This window comes from Theobroma cacao, chromosome 2 (genome assembly GCF_053813885.1).
Source record: "Theobroma cacao isolate CCN51 chromosome 2, ASM5381388v1, whole genome shotgun sequence".
Lineage (NCBI taxonomy): Eukaryota > Viridiplantae > Streptophyta > Magnoliopsida > Malvales > Malvaceae > Theobroma > Theobroma cacao.
Genome location: NC_142640.1, coordinates 44,089,917 through 44,110,880, shown reverse-complemented (window position 1 = coordinate 44,110,880; position 20,964 = coordinate 44,089,917). Strand labels below are relative to the sequence as shown.

General features: G+C 37.8%; 4 protein-coding genes across 6 annotated transcripts; 3 read left to right on the top strand and 1 right to left on the bottom strand.

Moving 5' to 3' along the window:
• Window positions 1–267: 267 nt before the first annotated feature.
• LOC18609699 (RUN/FYVE domain protein) lies at window positions 268–8,300 on the bottom strand. Of its 2 annotated transcripts, none has more exons than XM_007044939.3 (6): window positions 7,155–8,300; window positions 6,917–7,025; window positions 6,517–6,637; window positions 5,630–6,364; window positions 2,638–4,543; window positions 268–981 (listed from the first exon to the last, which is right to left on the bottom strand). In XM_007044939.3, exons 1-6 carry the CDS (start codon window positions 7,348–7,350, stop codon window positions 554–556), a joined length of 3,495 nt encoding a protein of 1,164 aa, XP_007045001.2. In that variant the 5' UTR covers window positions 7,351–8,300; the 3' UTR covers window positions 268–553. The 2 variants fall into 2 exon arrangements, with proteins under 2 accessions (XP_007045001.2, XP_017971584.1); XM_018116095.2 differs by having other exon boundaries at window positions 6,917–7,001.
• A 2,723-nt stretch (window positions 8,301–11,023) lies between these two features.
• On the top strand, window positions 11,024–13,599 carry LOC18609698 (Lojap-related protein). Of its 2 annotated transcripts, XM_007044938.3 has the most exons (4): window positions 11,031–11,427; window positions 11,617–11,704; window positions 12,351–12,448; window positions 13,332–13,599. In XM_007044938.3, exons 1-4 carry the CDS (start codon window positions 11,116–11,118, stop codon window positions 13,401–13,403), a joined length of 570 nt encoding a protein of 189 aa, XP_007045000.2. In that variant the 5' UTR covers window positions 11,031–11,115; the 3' UTR covers window positions 13,404–13,599. The 2 variants fall into 2 exon arrangements, with proteins under 2 accessions (XP_088659319.1, XP_007045000.2); XM_088803193.1 differs by lacking the exons at window positions 12,351–12,448; window positions 13,332–13,599 and adding an exon at window positions 12,048–12,321 and having other exon boundaries at window positions 11,024–11,427.
• Window positions 13,600–14,106: 507 nt separating this feature from the next.
• On the top strand, window positions 14,107–19,118 carry LOC18609697 (NAD(P)-binding Rossmann-fold superfamily protein). The gene is made up of 11 exons (XM_018115498.2): window positions 14,107–14,532; window positions 14,776–14,918; window positions 15,872–15,925; window positions 16,457–16,537; window positions 16,614–16,659; window positions 16,746–16,840; window positions 16,923–16,955; window positions 17,229–17,363; window positions 17,633–17,726; window positions 18,079–18,161; window positions 18,867–19,118. Exons 1-11 carry the CDS (start codon window positions 14,349–14,351, stop codon window positions 18,897–18,899), a joined length of 981 nt encoding a protein of 326 aa, XP_017970987.1. The 5' UTR covers window positions 14,107–14,348; the 3' UTR covers window positions 18,900–19,118.
• Window positions 19,119–19,264: 146 nt separating this feature from the next.
• Window positions 19,265–20,955, top strand: LOC18609696 (TRAM, LAG1 and CLN8 (TLC) lipid-sensing domain containing protein). The gene has a single exon (XM_007044935.3). The coding sequence runs from the start codon at window positions 20,026–20,028 to the stop codon at window positions 20,773–20,775; it is 750 nt and encodes a 249-aa protein (XP_007044997.1). The 5' UTR covers window positions 19,265–20,025; the 3' UTR covers window positions 20,776–20,955.
• The last annotated feature ends 9 nt before the right edge of the window (window positions 20,956–20,964 follow it).

Genomic DNA, 20,964 nt, shown 5'->3' with positions numbered 1-20,964 from the left:
ACGGTAAAACCATTGCAGTCTTTACCCTTCTTCTCTTTTGAGTGTAAAGAAAATACGAGCAATTTTCAATAAAAATCAACAATTTGGGATTGGAAATGGAGCCTAGGAAGTATAGAAGCAGACAGTGCGTGGGAGGAGAAGCTAACCAAATTGAGCTGTATTTTCAATAATCATAATAATGAATATGAATAAAGGGGGGGGGGGGCTTAATTCACACTTTCTCCAACTGAGGACTGGACCCGAAACAAAAACAAACAGGAACAAAACTAACAAGAATTTTGGCCATGGAGCAAAAACACAAACCCCCCACTGCCTTTTCACTAATACCAACCCTAGAAGAAAATAATAACAACTTTACAATTATGTCACCAACATCAGGTGGCGTTTCTTACAAATAAATTTGGAACCAAAGAAAACCAATTGGCAACAAATTCAAACAGCCTTTCAAACACAATACCATTTTAAAATACAAAGCACTTGCCACTCTCTTCATCATATGACTGGAGGCTGGTGGAGCACTGCATGCTGGGGGGTCTGAATGAAAGACTTATCTTCACATTATTGAGCAGTTGCACCTGGATTCTAGCTTTGGAGGCTTCATACTGTCCACCTTATTTGGGAGACCAACATTGCGAATCAAAGATCCATCGGCGTTCTCATCATTTTCGGTCTTGGTAGATGGAGATTTTACATCAGTTTCTACTCGCCTCTGCCTGACTTTATGAGATTTTGAAGTTCGTCTACCGACAGTTCTCCCTCGAAGGTCCTTCCTGTCAGAAGTTGATTTCCCCAATATTGTAACTGTTGGCCTGGATCCATCCAATGGCACTGAACTTTCCTTTTCAATGGCTATGGTTGCAGCCTGGTAGGCAAGATCATGGACAATGGAACTGCAGAAAAGTATTGTGTCGGTCGCTTCTTCAAGTGTCAGGCTTCTGGACTTGCTTCCTCTATGACATTCTACCAAGACAGTTGACTCCTCTGTCAAAATGCATAAAAAAGGTCATCAGGGGCTAAACAAAATCTCACTGCCACACATTAGAACCAAACTTTAGCAAAGAATTATGGGCTGTAAGCACTGGATATCTAAAATGCACAAAGTCATTCAGGATATATAACAGGAGAACAATGTCATTAAAAACATTCACAGCAACATGCTAGTAGCTTTTGGAATTAAATATGATGTAACTTCCAAGTCTCTATACCTGAGACCAAGTGCACTAAGCTGATAAAAGAAATTGTGCTTGTTAAAACATGCCAGGACAATGTTGAGATATTTAACATGCTTGTCTATCATTTTCACCTTTTTGGGGGGTGAGGAGGAAGAATACCCAACTTTATGATCATGATAAAAATGAGTTAGTAAATAATGATAAACTTCAATTACAAACCTTATTGGCAATAACTGCTCCATAAGTAATTTCTCTGAAGGTAGCTGTAGTTTCTCAGCAGATCATGAAATGGTAACATATTCTTAGGTGGTAAACTAAACTTGGGACACTTCAAGCTTCAGATCTCTTATTGAAGCCACAAAAACTCCATTCCAAACAAACAGGGCTTGGAATCAGGCTATCCTCACAAGTCACATCCATTATACGAATGGTAAATTGTCTCATTTTCAGCTTTCCAAAAATTGGTAAGTAATTGGCTGATCCAAATTTGGTACAAACACCTCAAACTAAAATAAACAGGTTCTGGAACCAGAACCACCCTCAAACCAGGTGCTTCCCAAGAGCATAACTTTTATTAGAAAGGCCATAAAGAACAAAGTAATCATCCGATACTCCTACATTCTTGCTTATCTATGAAAAGCCACTGGGACAGTAAGCGTGGATATACTAATCATCTGGCCATATCTAAAAGTTTATCGTTGTAGATGTGTCAGGTTGAGTAGGAAACAGCAGGGATGCATGAGTCATGGTTCAAAAGAGCAAAAGACAAGGAATAAGGTGCAAAATTACCACTATACTTGAGGTCTTTGAGTGGATGCAATTTTAACGCTGTACCTTCAATTGGATTCAAAAATGGTAAAAAATTAACAGCATCTTAATATTCCTTTGCTTCCCAATGGCATGATATTCCTTGTACGGTTAACTTTTAACCATTTTTGAACCAAATTAAAATACAATGTTAAATTGCACCCATTCAAAGATGAGTGGTCAATTTAAATCTATCACCCGAAGTAGAGTGGCAAATTTGGACCTTATCCCAAAAGAAAAAGAAGAAAAAAAGGCCAATCATTTCATTCCAATTCCACCAAATCTCACCTTCATTTCTTTCTGATATCATAATACATATAAGTAAAACTAAACTTCTATATTTTGATTTTTGTTGATGCATTCAGACCTAAATTGGTAACAGATTACGAAAAGAGATGAACTTAAAGCTCTTGTTGCTGCTATTTACTACTCTTATCAATAAAACTACAAGAAAGTAATAATAATTAAAGAACAAATAGATATTGATAACTTTTAAATGAGTTGCATGGATAGTTCATGGAGGATTAAACATAGCTGCATCATAAATTGTTTATTAAAAATGGTAATTGTCATATTCTCAGGAATGGAAGTGAAAATTTACTTCAAAGAAAGTTGAAACCCCAAAGTAGACAACAAGTAAAATGAAATAATAACATACCTAAAATGCCATCTGCATGATCTGATGTGTTATGCTCCTGAACAGATGCTGTAGTATCCACATCTGAAGGTATGGCAACTGACAGGTCCACAGATCCCTTCTTGGTTCTCTCAGAAGTTGGAGATGAATCAATTTCAGAACTGCAGGAACTCTGACAGGAATTCTCAACTTCTATTTCTGAGATTGTGGCCAAAGGGCTGAGGCCAGGAGCCTCAGCAACGTCTACTCCATCCAGAGTAGCATTCTGCATACTACGTTCGTCAATAGTAGGATCTACAGTGATAGCTGATGCTTCAACACCAGAGACAATCCTGGTATTACTTGGTAAGTCATCTCCATTTTCATATGAAACACAGTCTTCAGAAGGAGGAAATGATGCTGCTGAATTGTCCTCTAAAAGCTCTGAGTTTAAGGTATCCATTGTTCTACTAAACTCATTCCATTCAATGCCATCTTTTTCGAGAATGGCAGCACCAGTGAAAGATGAATCAGACACATATGCTTCTGAATTTTCTGAAGCCACCACTTTGGCTTGAGAAACTACAGCTATTTCCTCTGCTTCATCAAATTTCAGACTGCCAACAGAACCCTCAAAGTTTTCTTCATTTGTGCTTGTTGCAAGACTTAAAGCTTGGTAATTATTGCTTGAACTTCGAGACAAAGACAAAGCATAGCTTTGAGGCTTTGCATTCGTGTCATATCTGTAATTCTCCAAGTCCGATTTTCTACCACTTAACTGCCGTTGCACACGTGTATCTGTTTGTCTAGATGAGCTAAAATCAACAGAGGATGATGCTGAGATACTGCCATGTCCGACAGAGCTTCTGAAACTGTTAGAACTGTCTCTTGCATAAGACAGATCTTCATAAGGTATGGTAGCAAAGGTCCTACCTTGAACAACAGGTCCCTTGCTGCTACTTGACCTCTTTAACAGCACTGAAATGCCTGCAACTTCTGAGGTGTTAACCTTCAAACCAGAATGTTCATCAGAGTACTGCAACTGCTGACCTCCAGTGTCCCTATCAGGTAGGGAACAACCAACAGTTGGTTGGTCCCTCTCTTGCTGGTAACCGAGCCTCTGCTCACCTCCCTCTGCTAGAGACCTTCCAAGAGAATTTTGTCGAGAGAAGTTTTCATTTTGCTTGATATTTTCTTCATGCTGAGAAACACAGGGTTCGACTGAAGCAGTAACTTCCATCAATAAATCGGATGGAGGCATCGTGGTTCCCAATTCATGAAATGGTTTATCTTCTTCAGAAAGTTTCAAAGACAACCCTGGGGAGTTCTCGGAGGTTACTATTGTTGTCTCAGAAATGTCAACAGCCACAATATCACCTTGCCTACTGCAATCTGTGCAAAGACTGATTTCCTCCTCAACATGTTCAACAACACGATACCTGCAACCACATTTAGAACAAATTTTCGTATTTTCAAAACTATCAACTTCTGAGAGATCACCCCTGTCACATAGAGCATCAGAAGTTGAACTCATTTCCACTTCAAGACCATGGTTACTTAACTCCTCAGAGTGGTCAGGGACACATTGAATAGCTGAGTCTCTACCAGCATCTACAATAAGAATATTAAGCGAGCCATCACATCTTTCATAGCTAGCATCCTTGTTTAAGACATCCATCTTATCGAAAGCAAAAACTTCTTCTTGAACATTGGCATAAGGTCCCTTTCCGGATTCACTCGCCATATCATCATGTTGGTTGTCACTTCCTTCAGTATCAAGTGCAGCGCTTGTACCTTGCTCAGAACTTGCATTACTGCTGGTGGTAACAGATGAGTTCCTTGACATCAAAGAACGATGTGCAGAACTTCCCTTCCCAACATAGAAAGTGGTGCTTGGAACACTTGATAATAGAGGTCTGAACATATTTGGAGGACTCTTTCGATTATCCTGTACGAAAATGTTGATTATAATAAACTGTAAGATGTCTTTTGATGACCAGGCACTTTTGATTTGCATTAATTATGCACAAACACTTCTAATTGAGAAAATGTACATGTGAGAAAGGAAGAGGACAAGACACTGCATGAATTCTGCCACAACTCTCTTTAATTTATTTTTGCTTAATTAGCAAAGATAGCCTTTGCAGAGTGACTAAAGTTTGTAATAGAGTTATTCTACGCATTAAAGCACATCAAAAAAATTCTTATTGCATTGAAAATTTACTTAAATATAAGATGTGATTTATAGAATGCACTCATTAAATTAAAAAGGAAACTCCAAGAGTTTAGTTTTCTTTCCCACTTAAAACAAGCCAAATTAATATTAAATGCTGAAGTTTTGAATAGTTATTCAACCAAAAACTTCATTGTCATGATAGACTTCAGCACTTGAGTCCGAATACAATTGCCATGCACAATTCTCACTAAATAGCAGGAGCACATCAAACACCTAATTGTAATCTAAACCATCACAGTTGCCACCTCTAGATATACAGCATTGTATTAAAAAATATAACAATTTGAGAATATTCTTATGAGAGAATTAACCACAGGTTTACACTCTGATGAATATGAAAAGACAGTTAAGTACTAATGTTGACCTTTGGTATCTCTTCTTCCATTATTACCTCTGTCTAAATCTGTACCGCATTGGTAAAAGGGAATGGAAAGAAACACTTTGCTTTTTCTTTAATTTCCTTTTCTGGATGGCAGTGAGAATGGAATTAACTAACTAGTAGCAGATAATGCAGGGTAGATTAAGAATACACCATGTTGGTAAAAAAGAATGGAAGAGAAACAATTTGTTTTTTCTTTAATTTCTTTTTTTTCAATGGCAGTGAGAATGGAATTAAATAAACTACTAGCAGATAATGCAGGGTAAACTCAGAAAACTAAGCAATTGATAGAGCAAACAAATTAACTACTTATATAAAAGAAATTGTAAAAGAAATTAACTACCTATATTTTAATAGTTGTACAAAGACCAAACTAGCATAATTGAAGTATATTGACCAAAAGAAAAGTAATAAAATACCACTTGACGAAGTGCAGAGTCAAAGGATCGTTTTGGAGCAGAACTTGGCGATAACACCCTAGCTGATTTTTTGTTAAAGGTCGGAGCCTTGTTATTTGGGAATGGACCAAGCCTCCTTGCAACTGAATGCCTTGATCCACCAAGAGGAATAGATTGTAAAGAGTCTACGTCATCATCACCAGATGATGCTACGGAACCTTTACTGTATGAACTAAATTGGTCTCGGTCGTGACTACGAGATGAACTGGCACTTCTAGAGGCAGTCGGGGACATCGATTGCCTGCCAAATCTTGCATCTCGGCCATTTCTAGATGCAGGTGAGGAACCCCTCACATATGATGCAGGTCGATCAGCCAGAGAAGTACGAAGATTAGGTGGTGCCTCTAAGGAGAAACCTGGGATATTTGACTGCCATGCCCTTATTTTTGGTGATGCAGAGTTCCCCCTACTTGTCCTTATAGGAGAAGTTCCCCTTACCCCTGATGCGGCCACAGTACCACTAGAGCCCGTGCTTGTCCTTCGAGGAGTTGGTGTAGAAGACCTTCGAGCAGGTGTGGAACTTTTACTCGGAGGAGGAGATGGTCTCCGGGCTGGAGTAGCTGGCCGTATTGGACTGGACTGAGGTGCTGAAGATGGCCTTCCCCTAGACTGTAATGTACTATTCCCAGAGCGAGGTGATGGACTTAAACGATTTGGACTTGCACTAACCCTACTGCTTCTGTAACCCTTGTCCATCTGCATATTGATGCACATTTTTCATAGAGGATAATGGGCAGAGATTTAAAAGAGTAAGCTATGAGTTTCAATAGAAAACCCAGAAAGAATGTTAATGAACAGGTTACATTAATATACAGTTTCATTCCATAAGACTAATAACAATAACCTACTGTTGATGATCTTGATATGGCAATGGGTTGAGTCCGAGGTCTACCCCTGCGGGCAACATTAGCTGGTGGTGGCTCATCGTCCAAGGAAGGAAAAAGAGGGGTGTCAGGTGGAGTTAATAACCTTCAAAATCCCCAAGATGGACACTTTGTCAGAACCAAAAACTTGGAAAAGTATTGATAACAGCTCAATAGCATTATACACCAGATGAATGAAATAAAATGACCACATAATAATATTGCTTCCTTTGGCAATGACTTATTCCGATATACACTGAACATGGGCAGTACCAATCTATATGCAAGATTATGTCTGCTGAATTTCCAACCAAAAATTTGTTTTTCAGTTCAGGGTTCTAAAAATAAGAAGTTCAAAAATCTTGAAGAGGAATCCACAACGTACCATTCATAGTCATTTTTCTCCTCATCTGCAGTAAGCAGTTCACTACTCTCTCCTCGAACAGGAATGGAGATTCCAAGCTTGAGATCTGAAAAATGTTTCAGTTTTGTAGCTGTAAATGATAATTCAAAACCAAAGAAAACAAACAGTAACGTTAGTCTGCAGACACTAATCTACCTTCCCTAATTCACGGGCAAATAAACCCAAATAACTGAAATGAAAAGTCAGAGCAGAAAATTACAAAATGTGTCTTCAAAATCTTCCGAAGCCTGAAGCAAGAAATTCTCCCTTTCTTTGGACTGCATTTCATTGAATAAAGCAAGGTCATCATCTTTCTCTCTTACAATCAACCCACTCTCCAAACTTCGCCCACGTTTGTGGTTTTCCCCTCTCAGCTCCCTTCCCGGAGAGTATCTCAATGCTGGAGAAGGAGGCATCCCTGCTGGCCTAATCTACCCTTACAAAACAATCACCGCAATCTCTCCACATATATAGATATTCAGCAACCATCCTGCCCCATTATTCCCAATTCGCTACCTTTTTGAGTTCAATGAACTAATGCAATCAACTTCCAAATGACGTTAAAATACAATACCTGATAGAAAATCCTTATCAATTGTCAAAATTTTGAGAATAACAGAAATAACCGTACATTCCGAAAGTAGAGCTTCAGCCCCAATAACTGAAGAACGAGAACCAAATTAAGATACTCATAACGTAACAAAACCTCCAAATCCTAGATTTCCATCAATTTAACAGTGAAAATACCTTCATTGAACAAACCCTAAGTCAAAACTCAAAATTTTACAGCCACCAGTAACCGCTAAACCAAGCCTTCCAGCGCTGCTCCAAATTAGAGTGCGGAAATTAATTCACCACTTTCGAAGTACACGTCAAGTGCCTTTTGACTTACCAAAGAATACCCGAGTGAAAAGAAAAAAAAAATCTCCAGCGGAAAAACGAAGTTCGTTTTGATTGCGATTGAGATCTCAAATTGGAAGAGATAAAATGGAGCTTAAATGCCAATTACAATGCGAAGGGTGTTGAATGAGACACCTGGATCTAATAGCATTTAATGACTTTTTCTTCTTTGAGAAAAGGAGAGCTGCACAGCTCAGATCGGTGACATAAAGCAGAGGCCGACCGGTTTCGAACGGAGACACCTTAAATTTTCTCGCATTTCTCTCTCCTCCGAGAAACTGAGAGAATGTGGAATTTCGAAGAGAGTAAAATAACTACCCTACCTTTGCTCTCTCTTCCTTTTTTTTTTTGTTTATTGTGTTGGGCTGTTGTTCAGATTTGCTTCTTTCCTCCGCAGCAAGCTTTCGCTTTCTTTTGTCTCTCTCTCTCTCTCTCTGCTCTGTGATATTTCTTTTTTCTTTTTTCTTTAATTTTTATTCCTTTCTCTCGGTTTTTCTTTTTCTTTTCTTCTTTTTTAATCCTCTTTTAAGCTTTAATTATCTTCGATTAAACTTTTGTTTTACTGGTTTAGTTTGAGCGTGTGTGGTAATTACAGTGGACTAGATAATACTGTAAGTAGCCGTTGGAATTCGTCGACCATCCGTACGGGGCAGCCATTAATTGGACCTGTTTTTTCCTCACCGCAGCCATTTCTTTCTCCACGTTTTCTTCTCTTGGCGGTTACGCGAGGGTAAATTATCAAATCCTCCTTCGTTTTGAGGGATAAAAACAAAAGAAAAACAGCGAATTTCCTTTTCTTTTTTTGTGTAATTAAAATGATTTAATGCTAAATACGACGTCACATTTAACCCATATGTGTAACAGTGACTGCGCTTAGCAGGGCAGAGCTGTCCTCTGGCTATCACTTCCCATTTCATTTCAATCATACTCATTATAAAATTAGCAAATATGGATCAAAATAAAATCTTCCATTTAGATTTCTACCTGAATTTATTTTATTTTATTCTATTTTATGGATCCCCTTTGAGTAAAAGCAGCATGGGTTTATGTCCAACAGCATGACATTGATTTAGGCAACAATTGGACATCTCATAAATTATATGGAAGGTACAAATTTAATTGGCTTCTGTCACCATATATTGTTTATTGAATGCTGGTTCAACAGATCGATTTGAATTGTCAAAATCATGTACCAATATGACTTTTTTCGTTTTAGAAATATCGATTCCATGTCGAAAATTTGTATATTCTTTTTTCTTAAGGTGATAGATCTTATGTTGATTTATTCGTAACTATTCATGCATATAATCTAACTTTATATTAGTTTGTTAATTAGTTGATTTATTTATTATTTTAGTTTGATACCAATTTTTATTCGTTTTCTTATTTTTCGTTAAATGGACATAGGGCAAGTGTGTACTTTTTTACATGAAAAAACTACAGTTGTGTATGATAATATAATCCTTAAAATAATTTTTTTAAAAATTGATTTTAAAATTTCGGTTTTAGATAGAAAGTTTGTTAATATAGTTAGTACAGGATAGGTTTTGTATCCTTGTATAAACTTGCATACAACAAGATTATATCATAGGCGTAATAAATTAAAAATAAAAGAAAGAAAAGACAGAAGCATAAAAATATAGGCAGGCATTAGCCAAAAGAGTACGAGAAAGCCAAAAAATGACAATCAAGGTCATGATTAGGTACGGCCACTGTTGGAAAGATTTTAGATTTAGAATGATGTCGTTGTTATTGGTAGGTGTAGGAGTAAACTTAAAAGGCTTCGTCACGATGAACCAATGATAACTACTCTTTTCCTATCCATCAAAGGGATGGTTTTCAATAATAATTTTATTTTTCTTTTACAAAAAGGGCATCTCAACATTAAAATAATGCATGAAAGCATTTGTCAATTTTCAGAAACTTCTTTTGAGACACAACTCACGTTAGATGAGTTGTAGTAGGTCTTATTAGGGGTGTGCTATCAATTAGGCTTAATTATTGTCAACCCATCATTTGGATTGTTGACAATTGGGTTTTTAGCTAGGATTCCCGAACAATCTATAGACTAAATGTTGATGAGGTGACCTTGAAGGGCAATCCCAAACTCACCAATAATTATGATTGCATATAAACTAATATAATATTCATATTTTCATACTTTTTTTTTATGTACATGTGTCATTGGTACATAACTACATGATAGTAGTAGAATATTTGCGTGAATTTTAGTACATCAAAAAATCAGTGCCGGTTTTCGAATTAGGTTGAGAAAAAGAATCATATGTAGTTGGATTGGCAATAAAATAAGAAAGTATCTATAAGTTAGAGGATAACAATAATAATCCTAAGTTGAAACTCATTTAAATATTTGCAAATCCAGTACAAACTCGCTATGTAATACAGCAATTGTTTTTCCTTAAAGCAATCAATTAAGTATACAAAACGGAATCAATTGAATCAGCACACCCAACCTAAGATAATAAAAAAAATATATTAAACCCCCGGAACGTAGCACACATTTTTTTATCATTTTATTTGTATATTTTAAATTGTTGTGAAATTTAAAAAAGAAGTCAAAAACACTGAAGTAGTTTATCTTAATTCTTAGGTTTCTTTATTATTAAAATTAAAAATTTAAAGTTATGCTTAATCCGTTTTGATACTGTTCAATTTGCAACTACTTTGGCGAGTAGAAACTGTAATTTTTTACTTAAAATTATTTTCTCGTCTCGTTGAATTCCCAGTTTGCTTTTCGTGGTGCACGTGAGGCTCGTGGGTTTCGGTTCCTCTAATTGCAGCTACAAAAAGGCCAAGTTGGACTCAAGTCTCTCTCCCAACACACGTGGCGTGAGATTGACGTTTTGCTCCTTAGTCAGATCGTACTTTAACGTAGATCCGACGGTAATTAAAGCCCATTAAGCTATTAATCATGTCGGAGTTTACCTTTTTGAGGTAGGGTGTCCCTCAAAAGTTAAATACGCATCATGCAACAGCTGACTAAAGTCACGGTAATTTGGTAAAGACCTAAAAGTCATACCATGCACGTGTCGTTCTCTCAGCAGCCAACCGAACCCCGAGACCTGAGGTGCGAAACACCTTATTCCCATCGTATCATCGGCGCTCACAACGCTTGCGTTTCAACATCGCTTTAGGAGCAATAACTAAAACGACGTCGTGAGGTCCAGATTTCATAAGAAATGCTGGGATTTTAGGCTATGCGGATGCACTAGCTCGACCAAGTGGCGAGTTGATTCGGAAACTTCAGGAAGTGCGATCTGATGTGGGCGGCTTTAAGATCCAGATGTCTACATCTATCTGCAACATCCTTGCCTTCATCTTCTCTCACTGATCGATCGTGGAAGCTAGGGTTTTCAGGTTTAAATCGGACGTTCTCTTCGTCGAGCGCGGAGAGCAGTGGTAAAGAGTTGCTCAGCCTGCAAGAGGTGGAGAAGGTTCTGAGCGATGTGAGAGCAGATGACGTGACAGTAATTCCGGTGGGCAACCAATGCGATTGGGCCGATTTCATGGTGATTGCCACCGGTAGGTCCACGTGGCACATTAAGAACATCGCTCAAGCCCTAATTTACAAGGCACGCTTCTTTGTTCTTTTTTTTTTCTTTTCCAGCACAATTTTCTTTTATTCCCCAGTTTCCTCGATAAATTTAGAAAATTACTCTCTTTCTTATTAGTGATTATGTGGAGGTGATAGCTGTTCATTTGTTAATATGTATGTTATGTGTATGACGAAGCTCATTAGTTATGTTTATTTGCTAGAACAGGTTAAGCAGAAGCAAAAAGGAGCTAAGCGGTTGGTTCTACCCAGTGTGCAAGGACAAGAGACGGGAAAATGGATCGTTGTTGACTCTGGTTCGTGCTGCATTCCCTACTTTTGTTAATTCTGTTGTTTGTCAATCATTTCTTTGCATGCTTTGTATGGTGTTGTGTGATATGTACATTCCCATATGAAATGTAAGGTTTCCAAAATAGTGCTGGTAATTACTTTTGGCAATAATGAGAATGTCACATAGAATGTCTGCAATTTGCTTCTGTTGCTTTCTGATTACAAAAAAGTAAAAATATCACTGAAGCCAATAAACAAAATGTAATTTTTAATCAATTGCTATCTATTGTAGTAATTCATTTGTTGTTGAGGCAAACTATAGCTGGTCAAGTTTTTTCTGTCATAATGGTGTGATTGATTTCCATACAGTTGGCATAAAGATAATAGGACAAGCCATACTTCCTTTCTTGGAAAGGAGAGATGGAACGTGTAATAGATTGTGGTATCTAGGGGTTATTCTCTATGCTACTTCAAAGGAATTGATCTCCTATGAGAGTATTTCTTGACGCTTAAGCACATACACGGGGTTAGCAGTTTCGCATTAAAGCCAAAGTTCTGGCAAAATCTTCCAGAATGATAGTATCTAATTCTAGATATTCTTGCAAGTTTCTTGCAAATTGTACGCATTTTTTTTTTGTAATTTATTTTTCTGGGGGTGTTTCTTTTCTTTAGGCAGGGTGATAGTTCATGCTCTCGACGAGAAGGCGAGGGCTTATTACAATTTGGAAAATCTTTGGACTCCAAGGACAGTACTGAAGGAACCAGTTGAGGTAAGTCTGTAAATTTTTTATCTACAATGATGAATTTCTAATCCTTTGGCTTAAATTTTCTATGAAACCATCTAGGCCTCAGATGACCAGAGATAGTCAGGTTTAGCTTCTCCATCTAAGAGCCTTGATGTTTGTGTCTTGCAACTCCCTGGATATTTTTTTTGTGGCGATACATCTCAGGAGAATATTCCAGAACCCTTTTTAATTCAGATAGCAGTAGTCATGGAATTCTATCCAGATTTTGATTATAACAGAATGTGTCTGAATTTCAATTAGTGGTGCTAGCAAGCATTTGGTTGAAATGGCATATTTTACGGTGAACTGCTCCAAAATAAATACAATAATTTACCATGTGGAAGAATACGGCTTGATGAATGATATTTTCCTTCTTTTCCCTTTCTGCTCTCCATAACAAAATAGCTTGAATTTCTGTGAGCCTTTCTGAGTTCTCTTACCATTTTCCAAATAATTGTCTTTCAATGAATTCCTGGATATTTGGGTGTAATTACCTGAACTCATTTTCGAGAGTTAAAAAGGGAAATGTTTAGGGTCATAAGTATACTTACAACTTGTATATGAACTTACAGAATAGGTATATTCTATTCTCTAAGTTACAAAAGCAAAATAATCATTAGTGTATACGGTTTCCCTATAGGATTGCCAAAATGAACTTTATCTGTTGATTTCCTATAGGTCAATCTTATCTTGATCTGGTTCAGTTAATTGGGGAGAACATCCTATAACCTCTTTTTCTCTTCTTGGGGTCTCTCATTCTCTTCCTTTCTTGCTTTCGTAGTGTCTTTTGTCAAATCTTTCCCGCAGATACAAAATATCTTTTGCTAGTCAATCTCCTAAACTAATCTTTCCTTGTTTTTCATTTCAGGAGTTGACAAAAGCTTTTGTAAAGGTTCGTCGTATTAATAATTCCAAAAAGCCAGCCCAGCGAAGTGCTTAATTGATTGACAACTCGGATTTTGCAGATGTAGTTTGTTACATGATAAAGTTCTTTGCTTCGTGTAGTTGAAAACTATAGAATTGATATCTGATCAATAGTTCTTTCGGAGCGTGTGTTGTACCGCTATATTCAGCCTTTTGATGGCCTGTGTTGTTTATCAAGGAGAAACCACCCTCCCCTTCTCCCATTCGCCCCATTTCCCTGCGCGTGATACTTCTTACTGCACACCCTTTCAACTGAGAAATGGGAGTCTATATCAAAAAGGTTAACTGGAAAGCAACCATCTAAGAAAGATTTGTAGTATCAGATGACGAATGAAGAACATAATAAACTTTTGCTTAAAGCCAAGCTAGGAAAATTTCGACGCCAGTGATCTACTCTGCAGTTGGTAGCCTCCCTCTGCTTCGGTGGGTTCTGTGAGCCAACTCGTAGGAATGGAAAACGACGTCGTTTCCATTAATCACGCTTGACTTGAAGGCCTAGTTGGCCTCTCCCTTTGCTGGCAGTTGAGCTGATTAACCTAATTTTCCTCTAATTAATTATTCGATTTTCCATTAAAGTGCTCAGAACACCGTTCATTTTACTGCTTTGCCAACCAACGGATGTTACCGCTCTATCATCGACCATTCAAGCGCATTGGTTTTGATTGTAATTATAGGGGAAACGAGACCCATCACTGGACAAATCGTCAATCCACCCAAAGAGGAAAATAGGTCCTACAAATTGAACAACATTCCACACTCACTTCGTTGGCATCGCCACTCGTAACAGTCTGCGGACTTCCCAAAGCAAAACCACACGCCAATAAACATTTTTCTCTCTGTTCTTCTGGCTTTATAAAAAGCATCGTAATCATTTTTCTCCGCTTCATTTCTGGCTACACTCTTCGCTCCTCGTTCTTATTCTCTTCTCGCTGTTCGCGGATTCTTCGGAGCTTCGATTTCCATGGCTGCTGTTGCTGTATCCAATGTCGTTGCCTTTAAATCCGTCTCGAAAGTCGGAGATTGCAGTGACCGGAAAAATGTTCAGTTTCGCCAATGGTCTCCGATTTCTGGGGGAATCGGATCGGTTCAGATTCGGCCGTGCATTGGTCTCCAGTGCAGATCGAGGAGATCGTTTACTTCCTCCGGTATATGTTCTCTTTTGCTTTTAAGCAATTACTTTTATCTTTGTGGGATGTTTGTGCTCAATTCGCTTCATGTTTATGAAATATGAATTAAGGATACTTTTCTTGTCGGAGCTTGTGGAATTTGAGAATTTTTTAACAAGATTAACCGCTAATAAGCGATATTGGTTGATAATCTATTGAATTATTGATAAATTACGAGAGGCATTCTAGTTAATTTGGCTTTTGATCCTTTTTCTTTTCCAGGTGTAAGAGCTCAGGTTGCCACTGTTGAACAAGCTAGCACCGAAGCAGCTCAAAAAGTAGAAGCTCCCGTAGCCATAGTAACTGGAGCTTCTAGAGGCATCGGTAGAGCAGTTGCATTGGCCTTAGGGAAAGCAGGTTGCAAGGTTGGTGGATGTTCATTATCAAGATCTTACTGAACGTATTTCTCTTTTATTGTCATTAGTTTAAAATTTGATGTAAAGCCATAGGAGGAAGGTAACTTCGGCTGGGGTAGCTGAAGTCTTGACTAAAAATACGAATCCTAGGATAAATTCATCATGTCATCTTTAAATTTTGTTGTTGACGAAAAACTATTTAAAAAAAGGGAGTAAATTTCATCTACATCTCTTGTAATTTCAACTTTTCTCACATGGCGGTGCCTTGTTATCAATTAGCATCTTTTGGACATTTTTTTCCCTATTTAGTATCCTGTGAATAACTTTTGTTTGCACTAGAGGTTAGATTGTTAATTTTGCCTAGTAAAAATACGAAAATACCCTTAAGTGTGTACAAATAGACCACCTTTGAATTGAGGGTATTTTGTTAATTTTGCTTGACAAAATTAACTACCTAACCCCTTGTGGGAACAGAAGTTATCCACAGGGTGTTAATTGAGAAAAAAAAAATTAACAGGGTGCTAATTGAGAAAAAAGATACCTAGAAGGTGCTAGTTGGAATTAAAGAAATCACGAGATGTCATGTGGAAAAAGTTGAAACCAGAAAGGGTGTAGGTGGAATTTATCAAAAAAAAAAAGACTTTGATTTGTACCAGGTATGCATCTAGTTCTATTTCTTGAGTATAGGAAGTTATCAATTTCATCAATTCCTAAAAGTATTGTGTTAATGATTAACGTGAAGTCAAGTCCTGTTTGACCTTTAAAGTATTGGGTAATAGAGTGGACTCATTCTTCATTATGTGCTGTATACTGTCCTAAAGCCTTTCATGCTTCTTTGCTGATAATAACTGCATCTCAAGTGTCCTTTTAAATACTTCAAGATAAAATGTCTTAACAAGTAATATTTTCTATTTACTATTAGTTCTTGAAAATAATGGTTTTTGATGCTTGTGCTGTTGCAGGTCCTAGTAAATTATGCTAGGTCATCAAAGGAAGCTGAGGAAGTTTCAAAAGAGGTGAACAATTTGCCTTTTGAAGAATCCACATGAAAACTTGAGTGGGATTTTGTATAATGTTTTCCATTTTCTCTTTTTAGTCATTGGAGAATTTTTGTTGTGTAATGCATAAAAATTCTTATTAGTCACTGCCATTATGTTTGCTAGAGTGGAGTCTTTTGTCTTACCGCAGAGGAGAGTTTGTAGGCTGCCTAAAATCTAATTCTTGGATTCTGTATGTGCTCATTTTTGCATGTTCTTGCATACATCTATAGGAAGAAGAATCACGAATATGATTTTTTTCCAGATATAATAATTTGATTTTTTTTTAACTTGACCTTTCGTCACCTTCAGTTGTTGCAGGAATCTTGCTTTAAACTTCTTACCAAAGTGCCTTTGTGTTTTTTTATTTTTTTGGTTATCTGTAATGTTCTTTAGGCAGTGGTTAAATTTTACTGCATAATTGAAATGACTAATGTTAACAGGTTGTGTGACTGTTTTGTAGATTGAGTCATATGGTGGTCATTAACATTTTGTGTGACTGTTTTGTAGATTGAGTCATATGGTGGTCAGGCTCTTACTTTTGGTGGAGATGTTTCAAAAGAAGCTGATGTAGAGTCAATGATTAAAACTGTGAGCAAATGTTCCCCTTCATTTCCTATTTTGTAATATACTAGTAGTTGCATGTTTCATGATTTTATATCTGCAGGCTGTTGATACCTGGGGAACTGTTGATATATTGATAAACAATGCAGGTTATTGAAAATTCTTTTCTTTTTCTCAATAGTTATTCAATTGTCGATTTCTATCTAGTTCCTTAATGTGGTGACGATGGGTTCAGGAATTACTCGGGATACTTTGTTGATGAGAATGAAGAAATCACAATGGCAGGAGGTTATTGATCTGAATCTTACAGGAGTGTTTCTTTGTACACAGGTCTGAATGCTGAACATTTGACTAATTGTTCTAGTGGTTGCTTGAGTTAGTTATTGAAACTGAGTTACTTTACTCTTTGCAGGCAGCAGCCAAAATCATGATGAAGAAGAAAAAGGTATTAGGATATTTCTCATTTGAAGGTCATGGGTAGTGTACTTGCTTTATCAATTTGTTTGGAAGTGAACTTTGTACTTCCAAATCAACTGATTCAGCTACAGCCTCTAAACTTAAGCCTCAGTATTTTAACATGGCTCTTCAAATATGCATCTTTCTTGTTGATGCTTTCTCTTTTGTAGTGTCAGATATAAAGTAAGAAAAGTGTTTTAAGCATGCTTAAAGATTGTTGGTTTAGACATGTACCATGTCTCAGTATACGTTTTAATTTCAGGGAAGAATAATTAATATAGCATCAGTTGTTGGTCTGGTTGGCAACGTTGGGCAAGCCAACTACAGTGCTGCTAAAGCAGGAGTTATTGGCTTCACAAAGACTGTCGCAAAGGAATATGCCAGCAGAAACATTAATGTAAGTTTTCCAGAGTGATAACACTTTAATTCCAGTAGTAAGAAAAATCCAGGGGTTAAGTGTTGTCCAATATTGCCCCTTCCGCATAAGAGGAAAAAGATTTAGGATATGCAATGTTGGATAAGGTAAAGAAAGATGATAGCGTATTGACTATTCAGTTATTGATGTGTGTAAGAAACAATAAATACACCTGTTATGGGGCTAAGGAGTATAGTTCATCCTGCTAATGCCAGATATGTTCACTCTGATAATGTTATGTATTCTTCCAGGTCAATGCTATTGCCCCAGGATTCATAGCATCTGATATGACTGCCAAGCTTGGCGAAGACATTGAGAAGAAGATCTTGGAAACAATCCCCTTAGGTAAGAGATGATTATATAAAATCAAAGTTTATTATTTCAATCTTTATGGATTTTTTATTAGGGCTTCTTAAATTGTTAGCTTTTGTGCCCTACTAAAGTCACCAAGTATTTGACAGCTTTCATGTGAAATGCTTGAGAGTTCTTATTGCTTCTAATCTTGCAATGTGCCAAATACTTTGAATCTTTGTTGATCTTTTAACGTACTCCCACAACTTTCTTCTGTTGCCTTTATCATTTACTATAAACTCATTATTAATGTGATATCCTAGTTTCTTCTGATTCAAATTGTATGTTTCAGTCGTCATCCTTAGTAATATTTGTAGCAATAGTAACTACATTTTTATGGATACAGGAAGGTATGGTCAACCAGAAGAAGTTGCTGGACTGGTAGAATTTTTGGCTCTGAACCCTGCTTCCAGTTACATCACAGGACAGGTTATAAATCTATTTCATCATGATGCGTCTTTGTGTATTAATTTATACAGTGGACTTGATGAACTTGTGCTATGTCACAAGTCACAAGTATCCATGACTCCACTGGCTTACTATAAATAATGCCTAAAGATTGACTGCTTAACTTGCTGAATGCTATCGATTTATTTTATCTGGCCTTTTGTATGCTTGCATGGGCACTTGCTTAGGCTAATTTAACCATGGGGCTTGGCTATGCATGCCTTGGTATAACTTTAACCTTGCTTAATGTATCTTTATTGGTTGCATGTCGTTGCTTAGTATTGCCTTGGTCTGGCTTATTGTATTTTGTACCCTTGCTACGTGTTGGAATTTTATGTTCTGGCTTTAGTGATTTCTTCGTCTCTCTCTTGTCTGTGAGTTATACACTTGGCCAAGCTTATTGAAAATGTTATACTTGCATTCTTTTCTTGACTTGGCATTTGCTTGCTTTGGTAATTCGTGAGCTTTCATAAGGGGGATTGGCCACTATGGGAACACTAAGATTAGGAGCTTGCTTGAGATGCGAGGTTATTGTTCAATCAACCCCTAGGCTTGCCATTCCAGTATTTGCATGCCACATCATGACTCATGGTCAATTTCACTGACCCTGTTTGTGGCAGTGTCTTATTATATTCTGCTACCCTTCCCCTTTTGTTAGCTGATAGCCAGGGCATGGTTTTCTTGCAGGTGTTCACCATTGATGGGGGAATGGTCATGTAAATTTGCTACCATCCCTGGTTAAGCTTTCAGCGGGTGCTTCTGCAACTACAGCTGGACTCAAATTAATACAGCTTGTTTAGTGGATGGTGTTGTTGGACAGATTTTAGCTTTTGTATCTATTTAATAAACAAGAATTCCCGAATTTTGGCAGCATTTAACTTAAGCACGTTGTAAAAGCAAGGGAAGAGCTATGTAGGCTTTCATTTGGCTTCGTCTGAAGTGTGGATTTTGAGCAGTTTGTCATCCATGGAGCGTACCATATCAAATTTTCGATGGAAGCTTGAGGAAAATTCTGTTATTGGGACAGTTTCTTACTGGAACAGGAGGCTGGCTCTTATGACAGCTTTGATGTTGGAATGAGCAAAGTGATTGTAGCACAATTAAGCCAAAATACGGAAGGTAATTTGGCCGCAAAATAATATTCATAGCAAGTCTGAAGTAAATAGAAGAGCATGTAGAGGTGGGTGGAGGCAGTCATAATAAACAACAACAGACACTTGAAAAGAGAAGTTTGTTGCGGGAGTTATACGGAGCCATATTTATGGCTGGGAAAGGGGAAAAGGGTAAACTAAACAACTCGGAAGATGCTTTTCGAGAAATATGAGAATATCTGAGTAGGCGAATATGCTACCGAGCATAAAGCAAACGGTGTCACGTGTACGTACTCTTCAGCTGGGAAGAGTCGTCAAGAAAAGAGCAAAAAGACTACTTTTTCCCTTTTACTTTCAAGTTTCAACCGTCTAAAAAGATTGGCAAGGAATCAGCGCTTCCAAAGCCGCTTTGATCACGGTTGATTTTCTTAGCCCCTTACGTTACACGCCTGAACGCTCCGTTCTGATTTCATTACTGTCGGCAACTTATAAAATGGTTCTATAGTAGAAAATTACAAGTCTCCTTATATTTCCAGGCTTCCAAAGGCCAAACTACTAGGGGGTGAGGTCAGGCCAAAGCCGCCAACTTCTGCTTCACTTCTTCCAACCTCAACTTGTTCTCTTTCATCACGGTAAGTCTTCCGATTGTACCTTATTTTATTTCTATACACTTAAAAGTCTCTCCGGAATCTTGTTTCAATTTTCCCACAACTCTCTTTCTCTCTCTCGTTATCTACTTCTGCTGCTGTATTTCCATGGAGGCCTTAGCCCTTTGCAGCCCAACTTTCCCGACGTTTTTCTTGTTGTTTCTTTCCATTTATCTCTTTGCTTACTTTCTAGTCTTCCGAAACTGGGGTCCCAAACACCGGCCTGAAGCTTCAAGCTGCTTTATCTCCTTAGCTCATGGAACGCCTGCGGTTTTCATGGCCGCTCATGCATTAATAAACACGACCCAATCCCCTCCTACGTTTGCTTCTCCAAACTCTGCTTTAGACAACGTTGTACTTGAATACAGTATTTCTTACTTCTTGATGGACCTCGTCCACTATCTAGTGTTTTTCCCCAATGATATTCTCTTCATTCTCCACCATTTAGCCACATTGTATGTATTTTTCACATGTCGTTACATGGTTCATCATGGGGCGTTTGCCCTTCTCGTGCTACTTGTTCTTGCTGAAGTCACAAGCCTTTGTCAGAACGTCTGGACTCTTGCTGGTTTCCGAAGAGCTGACGCACCTGCCGCTGCAAAATTATACGAGCTCTTGTCTCCCCCGTTTTATGCTCTCTATTCGGTTGTCAGGGGGATTCTGGGGCCCTTCTTTGTGTATAAGATGGTGGTCTTTTATCTAAGTGGGGTGGCTGGGAATTTGATTCCAAGATGGGCTTGGTCTTCTTGGATTGTTGTGATTGTCACAGCAATCTTGGTTAGCATAGTTTGGGTTTTCCATCACTGGATAGACTGGTATAAAGGAAGAAACTACAAAGCTGGGAAGAAAGTGGTCTAGGCTTTGTGGGTGCCTCCCAACTTTAAACGAGGGGACAGTCAGAGGATGATTGAGGGGGGTACCGGGTATGTAATATGTGCAGGAGTTTCGCTCTACTTTCAGCATTCACTTTAGTTGTAAATATAATCCAATATGCTGAATGCTTCCTATGCTATAAGAATTCAGCTTGTGACGTACCAATTCTTGTTG

Excerpts from the sequence above, each read along its gene's own strand:
- LOC18609697 (XM_018115498.2), top strand. The coding sequence starts at position 14,349 with ATGGCTGCTGTTGCTGTATCCAATGTCGTTGCCTTTAAATCCGTCTCG. Across the intron at positions 14,919-15,871 it reads TAGGGAAAGCAGGTTGCAAG|GTCCTAGTAAATTATGCTAG; the intron begins GTTGGTGGATGT and ends GTGCTGTTGCAG. Across the intron at positions 18,162-18,866 it reads CCAGTTACATCACAGGACAG|GTGTTCACCATTGATGGGGG; the intron begins GTTATAAATCTA and ends GTTTTCTTGCAG.
- LOC18609699 (XM_007044939.3), bottom strand. The coding sequence starts at position 7,350 with ATGCCTCCTTCTCCAGCATTGAGATACTCTCCGGGAAGGGAGCTGAGA. Across the intron at positions 7,026-7,154 it reads AGATTTTGAAGACACATTTT|CTACAAAACTGAAACATTTT; the intron begins GTAATTTTCTGC and ends TATCATTTACAG. Across the intron at positions 6,638-6,916 it reads GAGAAAAATGACTATGAATG|GTTATTAACTCCACCTGACA; the intron begins GTACGTTGTGGA and ends GGGATTTTGAAG.
- LOC18609698 (XM_007044938.3), top strand. The coding sequence starts at position 11,116 with ATGTGGGCGGCTTTAAGATCCAGATGTCTACATCTATCTGCAACATCC. Across the intron at positions 11,705-12,350 it reads ATGGATCGTTGTTGACTCTG|GCAGGGTGATAGTTCATGCT; the intron begins GTTCGTGCTGCA and ends TCTTTTCTTTAG. Across the intron at positions 12,449-13,331 it reads TACTGAAGGAACCAGTTGAG|GAGTTGACAAAAGCTTTTGT; the intron begins GTAAGTCTGTAA and ends TTTTCATTTCAG.
- LOC18609696 (XM_007044935.3), top strand. The coding sequence starts at position 20,026 with ATGGAGGCCTTAGCCCTTTGCAGCCCAACTTTCCCGACGTTTTTCTTG.